This window comes from Rana temporaria, chromosome 3, assembly GCF_905171775.1.
Source record: "Rana temporaria chromosome 3, aRanTem1.1, whole genome shotgun sequence".
NCBI lineage: Eukaryota > Metazoa > Chordata > Amphibia > Anura > Ranidae > Rana > Rana temporaria.
Window position 1 is genome coordinate 92,739,452 of NC_053491.1, and position 14,107 is coordinate 92,753,558.

A 14,107-nucleotide genomic window follows, 5' to 3' on the forward strand; every position below is an offset into this window, starting at 1 on the left:
AAACCGCAGAGGTGATCAAATACCACCAAAATAAAGCTCTATTTGTGGGGAAAAAAGGATGTCAATTTTGTTTGGGAGCCACGTCGCACGACCGCGCAAATGTCAGTTAAAGCGACGCAGTGACGGAAGCTGAAATTTCGCCTGGGCACGAAGGGGGTTTATGTGCCCCGTAAGCAAGTGGTTAAAGAATCAGTTGACAAATAAGACTTCACACTGCTATCATGAACAGGATATGTTTTCTTATTAAAACCAATTTATTAGAAATCCCTTAAACACTGTACAGACAGTTACTGCATTGGCACGTTTGAATAAAATGTTCCTCCTTGTGACAGAGAAAGTGATGTCCATACAAGACAAAGACAGTCCACTTGAGCAAATGCAAACAGCCATGCCACAGTAAAGATACATTGTGGGCATCACAACTCAAGACGAATCCATTCCAGTGGAACTGACGGCATTTTGTCTTGCACAAGTCTTTGATCCGTCCTCTCCTTCTAGCCCTTCACTTATTACTGATGGAGCTGAAGGGAGTGTGGAGAGATGTTCTAGTTCATATCGTCCACCTTCTGCTGTTCCCTTCCCTTCTTTCTTGTGTTCTAGGATCTGCTTCATTTGCTCATTTGCATACGCTGGCTTCTCTGTAAGTGGTCCTGGTGGGGGAGGGAAGCCCAGTATGTCAGGAGCCATGTATGGACGCAGCCACCCTACCAATGGAGTGCTACCTGGAGTGTAGTGGGTGTGCTTGTGATAAAAAAGAAGTCCATCCACCTGAAATTGAGCAAAAACATGACAGAGATTCAAACACTATAACATAGTAATTTGACATGGTTTTTGACAACTGCCTTGGAATCTGTCCGCTTTACAACTTTCTTCAAAAAATGTTTACAGAAAAAAAATAAAAACTAACCGACCAGCATTCGTAAAGCTAGGTTTGAAAAAGTGTGGAACCCCTGGATTGTGTACCTCCAAGCTCCCTAGACACTGGGATGTCTCGTGGATGGAGGCTCAGACTGAGGGGACAAACTCAAACCGATGGGAGACTATGAAGCATCTAGAATTTCAATTGCCCTTTGGGTTTGAGGTATTGTGGTATGAGGCACTGTAATAATCATTGGCAAATAACATTTCCATACCTTTTAATGTAATTGAGATATGAGTGACCTACAGCTTATCTTAACGCTACTACATACATTTTTCCATTTCCTGAAGTTTTGCAATAGGCTGCCGATACTGCGAGCCTCACTGTCCTAGGCATAAGGTTGCTTTATTGGATAGAGACTGCATATTAGGCCTGACTTTATTTTCTTACATGTATTCTGGTTATTACATAAGGGCCATTGATCACTTTAGAGGGTGCATTCTCTTGTTGACAATTATTCTGAAACTTTTTTTTTACAAAATGTAATGTTTTTACATGATTAAAAACACTGCAATAAAAATTATTGAAAGAGAAAAAAAAGTTTACAGCAGGAGCAGTTAGCCAAAATTCAGAAGAGAAAAACAAATGTAAAAAGAAACTCTTTCCCCCCCCCCCCATTAAATGAATTCTGAACTCTAAAACTCCTACTAAAATTAAACTCTCAATTATGTTGTTTTTAGTAGTGGTAAATTCATATACAGTGGAACTTCAGGATTGCGGTTAACGTGCGTTTCGCAATACGAGCAATTTTTTTTTTAAATCCTGACTCGGTTTTGCGAGTGTTGTCTCGCAACACGAGCAGGATTCAAGCCTCTGCGGTGTGCAGTACCGCATTTGGCCAGAGGCGCCGGTGACACTCGGAAATACTTCGTTCCAGAGCGTTTTCGAATGGTCTCCGAGTATCTCCGCGTCCCACCTCTGGCCACATGCAGTATTGTATGCAATAGAAGTCAATGTGGAACAAATTATCTTTGTTTCCATTGACTTCTATGGGAAACTCGCTTTGATATGCAAGTGCTTTGGATTACAAGCATTCTCCTGGAAAGGATTATGCTTGTAATCCAAGGTTTCAGTGGATTAAAAGGGGATTTCAATCACTGCTGCGGGTGTCTGAACAATGTGCCATACTTTGTGTCTGGGTAAGATTTGGAACATTAAAACATACCGTAACCTCTGTACATAAAAATAATTAGTTAAACATCACATAGTTGACAGCCATTACATTTATATATATATATATATATTATATATACTAGCTGAATACCCGGCGTTGCCCGGTCTTCCTATCTTAACCTTTTGGGGGAGGAAAATCATAGTAATATAAATATACCCATCTTTTATATAAGGGTGTAGGTAAGGGTTAATTTAACTGTCATATATTTTTATTTGGCATATAAGTAATTTGTGTACCAGGTATTATTGAAATATCTCCAGGCGTACAGAAGTTATGTGGGAACATACATTTCCCATTGATTTGCATGGGACTTTAAACAAAAACCCCGACCCTCACAAATGGGGGTAGTTAAGGGATAAATTAACTATCCTATAGTTTAAGTGGACATATAAGTAACATGTGACCAAGTGTTATCGAAATATGTACAGCCGTTTGGAAGTTATGAAGGAACATGTATTTCCCATAGAGTTGAATGGGACTTTAAAGAAAAACCCCGACCATGGCAAATGGGGGTGGGTAAGGGTTAAACCACCTATCCTATGTTTGTTGCTGACATATAAGTAACATGTGTGCCAAGTTTCATGTTAATATCTTTAGCTGTTTGGACGGGATGCTGGAACATACATACATACACACACGTTGAGTTTTATATATATATATATATATATATATATATATATATATATATATATATATATATATATATATATATATATATATATATATATAAATGAATTTATGAAGAAAGACCTTTTGTACAGATTGAAAAAAGATATTCATAGAGATATCTATAAGATCAAGGAAAAAATAAATTCCCCTTGCTTGGGACTTTGAAGGCAACAACCACATACATGTAGGGTAAAAATTATATTATTACACATAAAATTCGATCATTGATCAATATAAATCATATCAAAAGACAAAAACCATAACAAAATTACATAACAAGCATGAGATAGTATTGTAAATACTCTCCGGTTATGTAAAAAAAGTCTCTCCGGTACTATATACCAGGGATGTGGCAACAATACACTAATTTCTGACAGCATATCTATAAGATTGAGAGTTAATTTTTTATTTTTGTTTTATTAGTGCAACAAACTTGCCAGTGGTAACTTAATTTGTCTGGTTCAATACAACTCTGTAGTTGTTAAACTGGCAAAATAATATATATATTTTTTTAACCTTAAATTTGATTAGATGGTTAGCTTTTTCTGTTTTTGTATGATTAGTATATCTGACCTCTGCACACCATGAAGAAGCTCAACCTGTGAAATGCATTGGGACTCTGCACCTCCCTGTATCCTGTTTCATCTGCACATAGTGATATAAGTGTCACATAGATATGTACAGTGCATCCAGAAAGTATTCACAGCACTTCACTTTTTTACACTTGTTTGTTTGTTACCACCTTATTCCAAAATGGATTAAATTATTTTACTAAAAATTCTACAAACAATACCCCATAATGACAATGTGAAAGAACTTTGCAAATTTATAAAAAAAAATAATCACATGTACATAAGTATTCATAGCCTTTGCCATGACATTGAACATTGAGCTCAGGTGCCTCCTGTTTCCACTGATCATTCTTGAGATGTTTCTACAACTTGATTGGAGTCCACCTGTGGTAAATTCAGTTGATTGGACATGATTTGGAAAGGCACACACCTGTCTATATAAGGTCCCACAGATAACAGTGCATGTCAGAACACAAACCAAGCCATGAAGTCCAAGAAATTGTCTGTAGACCTCCGAGACAGGATTGTATCGGGGACAGATCTGGGGAAGGCTACAGAAACATTTCTGCAGCATTAAAAGGTCCCAATGAGCACAGTGGCCTCCATCATCTGTCAATGTCAGAAGTTTGGAACCACCAGGCCAAACAGAGCGATCGGGGAAAAGGGCCTTAGTCAGTCAGGGAGGTGACCAAGAACCCAACGATTAGGCTGGGTTCACACTACGATTTTCCCGTCCGTCAGCCGCATACGATTTCAGTATTGAAAACGTACGGGCCCGGACAAGAAAACGTATAGATAGACAATGCATTGCAAATCGTATGCACTCAGATGCATCCGGGTGCGTACGATTTGCTGGCAAAACGTTTTTTAAACGTATGCAAAACCGTGTTCAACCACGGTTTTGCGGCCGTTTTTAAAACAGTATGGCAAACGCATACGTTTTTCTTTAACATTCACGTCAATGGAAAACGCACATATGTGCGGTTCCATAAGTTCCCGTCCGTTTCAGCCGCATACGGTTTTTCATATAAATCGTATGCGGCTGACGGACGGGAAAATCGTAGTGTGAACCCAGCCTTACTCTGACAGAGATCCAGCATTTCTGTGTGTGCGCGCGCGTGTGTGAGAGAGATGTCAAAGGTTCTACACAGCCTTTGCTCAATACACGTACATGGGATTTTTTCCATTTTTATTTTTAATTAACTTCCAAAGATATCAATCAAACAAATTTTTCACTTGACATTTGTCATTATGGGGTATTGTTTGTAGAATTTGTAGGAAAATAATGAATTTAATCCATTTTGGGACAAGGCTGTAACATAACAAGGTGAAAAAAGTGAAGCGCTGCGAATACTTTCCGGGTGCACTGTATAATGAAATTCTATATTGGGGAGGGTGTATGGACTTTTGCTGATTATGTGCCATCTGACAACCATCTAAGGGCCGTTATCTTCTTGAGGGATCTGTTCACTCCCTTTTTAAGATGCTTTTGTAATAAAATTAGCAATTTTACTTGGTGTCTCATGTCTATTTTCCTGGGGTTAAATACTACAGCACCTTGAAAGCCCCTTTATTCCTTTCCATTTTTGATAAATATACTTGGAAGTATAGGGTATAAGGTTACAAAAAAACAGATAAAGTTAACCTGTCTTCAACCGAATAATAAATGGTATTTGGGTTTGAGATCAAAAGTAACATTTCTGTCTTTGCAGATGACATCAAGCTATGCAGTGGAATAACGTCCTTACAGGATGTCTCCAATTTACAAGCCGACCTCAATGCTCTGTCTGATTGGGCGACTAAGTGGCAGATGAGGTTTAATGTAGATAAATGTAAAGTTATGCACTTGGGGGCTAAGAATATGCATGCATCATACATACTAGGGGGAGTACAACTGGGGGGGTCTGTAGTGGAGAAGGATCTGGGGGTTTTAGTTGATCATAAGCTCAATAATGGCATGCAATGCCAAGCTGCGGTTTCCAAAGTGAGCAAAGTCCTTTCTTGTATTAAGAGAGGTATGGACTCCAGAGACAGAGATATAATTTTGCCCCTGTACAAATCATTAGTAAGACCTCATCTGGAATATGCAGTTCAGTTTTGGGCACCAGTTCTCAAAAAGGACATCGGAGAACTGGAGAAAGTGCAGAGAAGAGCAACCAAACTGATAAGAGGCATGGAGGAGCTCAGCTATGAGGAAAGATTAGAGGAACTAAATTTATTCACTCTTGAGAAGAGGAGAATAAGGGGGGATATGATCAACATGTACAAATATATAAGAGGTCCATACAGTGAACTTGGTGTTGAGTTATTCACTTTACGGTCATCACTGAGGACAAGGGGGCACTCTTTACGTCTAGAGGAAAAGAGATTTCACCTCCAAATACGGAAAGGTTTTTTCACAGTAAGAGCTGTGAAAATGTGGAACAGACTCCCTCCAGAGGTGGTTCTGGCCAGCTCAGTAGATTGCTTTAAGAAAGGTCTGGATTCTTTCCTAAATGTACAGAATATAACTGAGTACTAAGATTTGTAGGTATAGTTGATCCAGGGTAAATCCGATTGCCTCTCGGGGGATCAGGAAGGAATTTTTTCCCCTGCTGTAGCAAATTGGATCATGCTCCGCTGGGGTTTTTTGCCTTCCTCTGGATCAACTGTGGGTATGGAGTTGGGTGTATAGGATTTTACTGTGTTTTTTTATTTTTTGTTTTTTGTGGTTGAACTGGATGGACTTGTGTCTTTTTTCAACCTGACTAACTATGTAACTATCCAGAACCACAGTAGCCCATTAGAATCAAACAGTAATTTTAATTCAATATGTTAAAATAATTGTAACATCTTTTTTTTTTTAACCACTTCCCGACCGCCGCATGTACATATACGTCGGCAGAATGGCACGTACAGGCACATGGGCGTACCTGTACGTCCCTGCCTAGACGTGGGTCGGGGGTCCGATCGGGACCCCCCCCCCCCGCTACACGCGGTGGTCGGGTTCCCTCGGGGAGCGATCCGGGACGACGGCGCGGCTATTTGTTTATAGCCGCTCCGTCGTGATTGCTCCCCGGAGCTGAAGAACGGGGAGAGCCGTATGTAAACACGGCTTCCCCATGCTTCACTATGGCGCTGCATCGATCGAGTGATCCCCTTTATAGGGGAGACTCGATCAAGGACGTCATTCCTACAGCCACACCCCCCTACAGTTGTAAACACACACACACAGTGTACACTAAATCCTACAGCGCCCCCTGTGGTTAACTCCCAAACTGCAACTGTCATTTTCAATAAAGAATGCAATTTAAATGCATTTTTTGCTGTGAAAATGACAATGGTCCCAAAAATGTGTCAAAATTGTCCGAAGTGTCCGCCATAATGTCGCAGTCACGAAAAAAAAAAAAAAAAAAAAATCGCTGATCGCCGCCATTAGTATTAAAAAAAAAAAAAATAATAAAAATGCAATAAAACTATCCCCTATTTTGTAAACGCTATAAATTTTGCGCAAACCAATCGATAAACGCTTATTGTGATTTTTTTTACCAAAAATAGGTACAAGAATACGTATCGGCCTAAACTGAGGAAAAAAAAATGTTATATATGTTTTTGGGGAATATTTATTATAGCAAAAAGTAAAAAATATTGCATTTTTTTCAAAATTGTCGCTCTATTTTTGTTTATAGCGCAAAAAATAAAAACCGCCGAGGTGATCAAATACCACCAAAAGAAAGCTCTATTTGTGGGGAAAAAAAGGACGCTAATTTTGTTTGGGAGCCACGTTGCACGACCGCGCAATTGTCTGTTAAAGCGACGCAGTCCCGAACTGTAAAAACCCCTTGGGTCTTTAGCCAGCATATTGGTCCGGGGCTTAACTGGTTAAATAACAAACATGTTGCACACAAGCAGCCCTGATCCTCCTCTTCTCTGGTCCCTCTTCGGTGTTCCTAGGCCCCTCCCTCCTGTTGTGTGTGCCCACAGCAAGCAGCTTGCTATGGGGTCACCCAAGCCACAGCTTTGTGTGTCCATTCAGACACAAAGCAGCGGCCCGGGCTCACCCACTTTCTCTCCTCATTGGCTGACTGACTTTGGATGGACAGCAGCGGGAGCCAATGGCGCCACGCTGCTGTCTCAGCCAACGAGAAGGGGGAAGTCCTGGGCAGCCAAGACACTGCTGCAACATTGCTGGATCTAGAGGGAGCGCAAGTAACTATTAGGGGGGCTTCTGCATACAGAAGGCTCTTTATCTTAATGCATAAAATGCTTTAAGATAAAAAAGCTTCTGCCTTTACAGCCACTTTAACCTTATTGGTCAGTTTGCAGCAACACAGACAATTCTTATTGCAAACAATATAATAAAAGGCCTATAGTTCATGATAAACTACAATACAGTACACACCATACCTGGTAAGGAAATGTTTCCATTAGAACATTCTGTATGGAATCCAAGGAGCAGGGGAAGTTCTGCAATCCAATAAACTTGAACTAAAAAAAAAAAAAAAAAAAGAGACTGATAAATACCCAGGAAGAAATCTGCACCAGCTGCATGATTTATGAACTATTCCAAGGCTACTTACTGGGTTCCGTTTGGAAATAACACCAAGTTCTTCCTGTTCCTGAAGTTTTGAGTCAAGCCAATAAAAGCGAAAATCAGTCTAGGTAAAAATAAAACAGATTTTTGATTGTAGCGAATGATTAATGCTGAATTTTGCTAAATACACAAAATTAAATACGTATAAAGGGAATGATTTACTTGCCAAAAGTTTTGTATTTCCATTTATCCAGTCCTGATAGTAACACAGCTTGGCCACTTGGCCACAAAGCAAAGCCATGTGGATGACACCACTAAAGCTTCATTCACACAGTCGCTGGGGTCCATACAGCATGAATTAGCCGTTTGTTCATGTGGCTGGAGCAGTTAGGAACTTGACGTAGGCAGCATATGATACTCTATGGGGACGCAGCAGCTATGCCAAACGGCAGTCTTAATTGACAAGCCAGGCCAATGCACATTTAGGGGGATGCCGGGGCTCCCATCTTTGCCTCAGCAGCAGGAGATGTAGGGGCACCAGGTAAGTAAATGCTGCATGGCCAAATCTAGGGGGGTGCTGGGGACAGCTGTGCCCCCCCCTTACTCTCCCACAACCCCCACAGAGCACATACATTGGCAACATTCACACCAGCAATTAAGGGCAGGTGCGAATCGTAGCTGGACTTTCTCCTGCAGCTCTCAGGAGGTAGGTGCGGCTGCCAGCCCTGCTCACTATAATGACAGTTCGACTGTGCTTCTTTCCAGCTCTCTGCACAGCCAGCAATTACCTGCTGTGATCACTGCTGGACGCATTTCTGCAGGTAATCGCTGGCTTTGCAGAGGGCTGCAAATAGGTGCGGCCGCTGGAGTACTATTCATTATAGTGAACAGGGCTTGTGGCCACACCTACCCGCTAAGAGACACAGGGGGGACTGTTTATCTGGTATCCTTATTATTGTTTATCAAAAACAGTGTTAATATCACACTAACTTTATGTTGCCCTCTTTTACTATTATAATAAAGAATATAAAAAAATAAAAAATAAAAATGTATTACTCAAATAGGTACATTATCTATATTAGTGATCATTACCTTGTTATCTGCCCGACTTTTTCGGCTCATAAGCTATCTTTAGTGTTAGTGTATTTTATGTGCGGCTAAAGACACTTTCTCTTCTTCGATTGTGGCTCAGGAAGGTCAAAAGTTTGGACACCCCTGGTTTAAAGGGCAAGTTCATCTTTTCATAATAAATGAAAAGGTGAATAAACTCTGAATATCCTGGCCACGCCTCTGGACCATGCTGCACATAGTGGACATGACACCCTGTGTCTGTACACCGTAAACACACAGCCCCAGAGGGAGCCGGTTCAGTGTTTTTTCATAAGGGGAAGTGAACAATGATGGCTTTAAAAATGTGTGCTCAACACATCAAAAACACTACAGGTGCACTTTGGAAGGTTGCAAATGATCTAAAGGAAGGCAGAAGGTTGTTACAAAGCCTAGATATGCCCTAAAATGTCGAAACACAAAGTACAATGGTCCTCTTGCCATCGTTTTTAATTACCCAGTGCATTGGCAGGCACTAAAAATGCAGCTAAAATATTCTGCATCTCTAAACCCATGTAAAAGAAACTTTCCTGTTGTGAATGGCCACAATAACAGATTCATTCTTATATGCTATCATGCACAAACCAGCAACAAATTTAGCCGAGAGTCAAACTGGGATGTAATCCAAGGTTTCAAATAGTTCAGCCAAACTTTGACGCAACGTATTACAACACTTACAAGTTAAAATATAAATTACCTGGCAATCATAAACTGGGTGTCCTCTCCAACACATGACATCTAACACATAATAGGTCCGAGATGCCTCATTGTATATACAGTCCAAAATAGTATAATCTGCAGAGGACAGACACAGACATAGATATTTAGGTTTTGGTACCATTTTCTACAAAATTAACAAATTGAGGAAATAAATTTAAGGAACATGGAAAGGCAATAACGATGCAAATACATTTTAGACCCCTTTCACACTGAGACAGTTTTCAAAAGCGCCTGTAAACTGCCTCTCATGCCTCCCCAGTGTGAAAGTCTGAGTGCTTTCACACTGGGGTGGTGCTCTTGCAGGACGGGAAAAAAAGTCCTGCAAGCACTCCTCCACCTCCCAGGCCTGTTGGAATGAATGGGCAGCCTCCAAAGCACCTGAAAAGCACTTCCGAAGCGCAGCAAAGCGGTCGCTTTTACCCCTTGTTTGGCCACTATCGGGGGTTAAAAGTGCTCAAACATTGGTAAAGCGCTGCTAACAGACCCACTGCCCCAGTGTGAAAGAAAACAATATGCAAGCAGATCCTGCTTCTCTGGACAATCAAATTAGGAAGCATCATCATAACAGTGAAATGACATAAGGCCAGGAGCAAGACCTACAAAGATGACCAAACGGGTGGGTTGCTCTTATACATCTGTAAGACAGAAAAATATATTGCCCAGGAGACAGATAAGAGGAGCTTCCACTTTGGGTGAAACTCCGCTCTAAGGTCGAATTATGGGCAAAATTAAATAACACAAGATGTAGTCTGTCAATAGCATTCACAAAGCAGTTTTTGTTTTTTTGGAGACGCGTCTATAACATGGTTTATTACCCGTTTATCCCGTTCACCAGGCCCATTATTTTTCCACCTCCTTTAACAGGCCAAGTTGTCCAGCAAAGTGTCAGTTACAAGGGTTGAATGTGTTAGGGGGAAGTAGTTTCAGTGTGCAGATTTATTGCAGCCTCCAATTGCTACATTCGATGTTCTCCTTAAGAGATTAATGTTTTTTTTTAGAAGCATACTTACCTAGGTGGATGCTGAATCTGTCCCCCGGAGCCTCCAATTCTAAAAACGGAGCGATCGAACACCACTGATCGCTTGGTTCTCACAGCTCCGTGAGCAGAGGGCTCCTGACTGTCAGTCAGGAGCTCTTTGCTCTGCCCCCTTGGAGCGCTGAACTGTGGAGGGGGCGGGAGCAGCTGACTCGCTGAGCGCCAGTCCCGGCATGTGGGCAGCTCCATTGTTGCAATCTTGTCCGAACCTGGACCAGCAACGTCAGCCGACAGCAGGCTTTAGCCTGTCGTCTGCTGAAAAAGGGGTCACAGGAGTGCAGAACGAACAGCATTCCTGTGACCCAACGAGCTTTGGCTGTACTTCTCCTTTAACAACCTGGTCTTTGCTATTCAGCACTGTGCTACTTTAACTGGCAATTGCGAGTTCATGCTACACTTTACCTAAATAAAATTGAATGTCATTTTTTCCCCCCCACACAAATAGAGCTTTATTTTGGTGGTATTCGATCACCACCGTTATTTTTTTTGAGATATAAATGAAAAAACAAAAACAACTCTGGCTGGGGAGTACAATAGCCGACACTGACATCAATAGTGACCAATACAGTGATCAGTGCTAATACTACAAACTAACTATACTACTGACACTGGCTGGAAAGGAGTTAACATCTAGGGGCAATCAAGGAGTTAAAGCGGTAGTGTAGGTTTAAAAAAAGAAAAAAAAGAAAAGAAAAGAAGAAGTTTGATAATATATATTACACCAGGGCTCGAAAAAAATCCAGGCGCCCGGTCGCAATTGCGACAAGAAAACCTACGTTAGATCTACCGGTAACGGTATTTCTACGAGCCTTCCAGGACGGCACACCAGAGAGATAAGGGCTCCTCCCACAGGAAACACAATCAATTGACAAGTTTGTTATAAGTTCCCACCCCTCCCCTTGCTCCTCAGTATTTAATAAAGTAATCTTGAACTGGTTCACAAGGGGCACCCAATCGGTACTTACCATTTAGCATATAGCTTACCTTTCTTCACATAGGGTGGGTAGTAGGCCTGCCGTCCTGGAAGGCTCGTAGAAATACCGTTACCGGTAGATCTAACGTAGGTTTTCTCCTACGCCTTCCAGGACGGCACACCAGAGAGGATATAAAAGGACCTCAGGCCTACCTCAGGGTGGGACCACAGCTTGGAGGACCTTCCGACCGAAAGCCAGGTCTTGCTGTGACAACAATTCTACACGGTAGTGTTTCAGGAAGGTGTGATGACTTGACCAGGTAGCCGCAGTACGGATCTGGTCCCAGGAGGCACCTGCTCTCTCCGCCCAAGATGTCGCCAGAGATCTGGTTGAATGAGCTTTGATATTAAGTGGAGCTGGTTCTCCTGCACACTGATAAGCCTCTGTAATAGCTTCTCTAATCCATTTTGAGACTGATGGCCTTGAGGCCTGTAATCCCTTCCTGACCCCACCATAGAGGATTAGGAGATGGTTAGATTTCCTGAAACTTTTGGTTCTATCTAAATATATAAGAAGACATCTTCTTACGTCCAAACAGTGGAACTTAAACTCCTTCTCGTTCTTTGGTTCTGAACAAAAGGACGGCAATATCATTTCTTGCGTCCTGTTGAGTAAGGATGCTACTTTAGGTAGGTATAAGGGATCTGCCCTAAGAGTGACCCTGTCTGGTTGCACCCTAAGAAAAGGCTCTTTCATAGACAGAGCTTGCAGATCTCCTACCCTCCTGGCTGTAGTAATAGCCAACAAAAAAGTTAATTTTAACGTAAGGAACCTAAGGGAAACTTTCTCTAAAGGTTCAAAAGGGGGCATAGATAATGACTCTAATACCCTAGTAAGGTCCCATGGTGGACAGAAGCTTTTAAGGACGGGGGACATTCTTTCCCTAGCTAGTAAGAACCTCTTAACTAGGTCGTCCTTCGCTAATCTTTTATCCAGGTACACCGAGAGGGCCGCTACCTGTACTCGCAGGGTGCTAACCTTAAGCCCAGCGTCCGCTCCATCCTGGAGAAAATCCAGGATAACCGGAACCGACTGGGAAGACTTTTGTCTTTTTCTACTCCAGGTCTGGAAAGTTCTCCATATCTTTGAGTAGATCTTTCTAGTGACCGGCTTTCTACTTGTAAGGAGAGTATCAATCACCTTTTCTGAACAACCTTTTTGTTTCAGAATCTGGCGCTCACTAACCAGGCTGTTAGCTGAAAGAACTCTGGTCTCGAGTGAAACACTGGACCTTGTCTGAGAAGATCTGTCCTGGCTGGGAGTCTCAGAGGCTCTGCTACTGACATGAACCTCAGGTTCGCAAACCATGTCCTCCTTGGCCACCATGGGGCAATAAGGAGGACCTGACCGGGGGACTTGCAATTTTCCTTCTTCCTGAGACATGACTGAGTCTCTATCCTCCTCACCCTCTGAGCTATGTCTAGTGACCTGGCTCATGACCTCACTTTCCTCTTCCTCCAGATCATGAGAAAAGACCTGGGAGGATAGGAAAGGGGTACTGGGTCCTGCAACTAGCCTTCCCTGAGAAATCAAAGTCTCTCTAGGGGCCGGTTCCTCTGTGCTAGGGCCTGTGGCTGCTTGTGTAGCTGTCTCCCTGAGAGCTCTAACCGTGGCCAACATTTCAGACTGCATTGACAAGAGAAAATCTTTCATCATGGCAGCTGCCTCCTTCCCAGCCAACTGGTTAATACATTTGTGGCAGAAGGGTTTGGTATAGGATTTTGGGAGTTTATCTTTACAGTTTCCACATTTTTTAGAGGAACTACCACTAGCAGATGCTGAGGATTGAGCAGAGGCCCCCTGGGTTTCACCGGGAGATTCTGTTAGAGAGGGAACATAATAAAAACAACCATGTTATTTCTTCCCACTTCAGAGCTGCAGGCTGTACTAGGGAGAAAAGAGAGAGAGAACGAGGAAGGCAGCCGTTACCAGCTGCATCCTGCGACTCAGGAACTCTCACTCTCCCCTTTTCTCCCTTTCCAGGAGGGACAGTACTCACCGACCCCCGATCTGGATTTGGTAGCCGCAGCGCTAGTCTTCCCTTCCTCTTCCATCATGAGGAGGTTGACTGGGTCCTTGGCTTGCCGGTACCTGTTCGCAGGGTTTATCCGCCGCCGACCCCACCGCTCCACGCTGCTCTCCACGCCGAGGCGTCACTTCCGGGTTGCCGTGTAGGGAACGCCCACTCTCCGGTGACGCGCTTCCTGTACCTCCGAACGAGGTCTGGAGCGCAATGCTCCTCTGCAAACCCCCCCAGGAAGAAGAGTTAGCAGCGTGGCGGATTTTTGTGCAGAGGGACGATGGCTTTTTCACCACAGATCAGAGCGTCCATGCCTGTCTTTGTGGCGACCTGTGAGCGACCGAAGCCAACAGGTCAGTTCAGCTCTCCCCGGCCTCCCTGAACCTGCCTCAACAGGGGTACC

General features: G+C 42.8%; 1 protein-coding gene across 2 annotated transcripts in view; it reads right to left on the bottom strand.

The window, feature by feature from the left end:
* Positions 1-224: 224 nt before the first annotated feature.
* Positions 225-14,107, bottom strand: part of SNUPN (snurportin 1) — a 31,784-nt gene continuing 17,901 nt past the window's right edge. For both annotated transcript variants that reach the window (XM_040342987.1, XM_040342986.1), the window contains exons 6-9: positions 9,652-9,749; positions 7,894-7,971; positions 7,721-7,801; positions 225-768 (exon numbers count right to left, since the gene is read on the bottom strand). In XM_040342987.1, the coding sequence (XP_040198921.1) occupies positions 424-768; positions 7,721-7,801; positions 7,894-7,971; positions 9,652-9,749 (602 nt within the window). In that variant the 3' untranslated portion in view covers positions 225-423. The remainder of the gene's footprint in view (positions 769-7,720; positions 7,802-7,893; positions 7,972-9,651; positions 9,750-14,107) is intronic.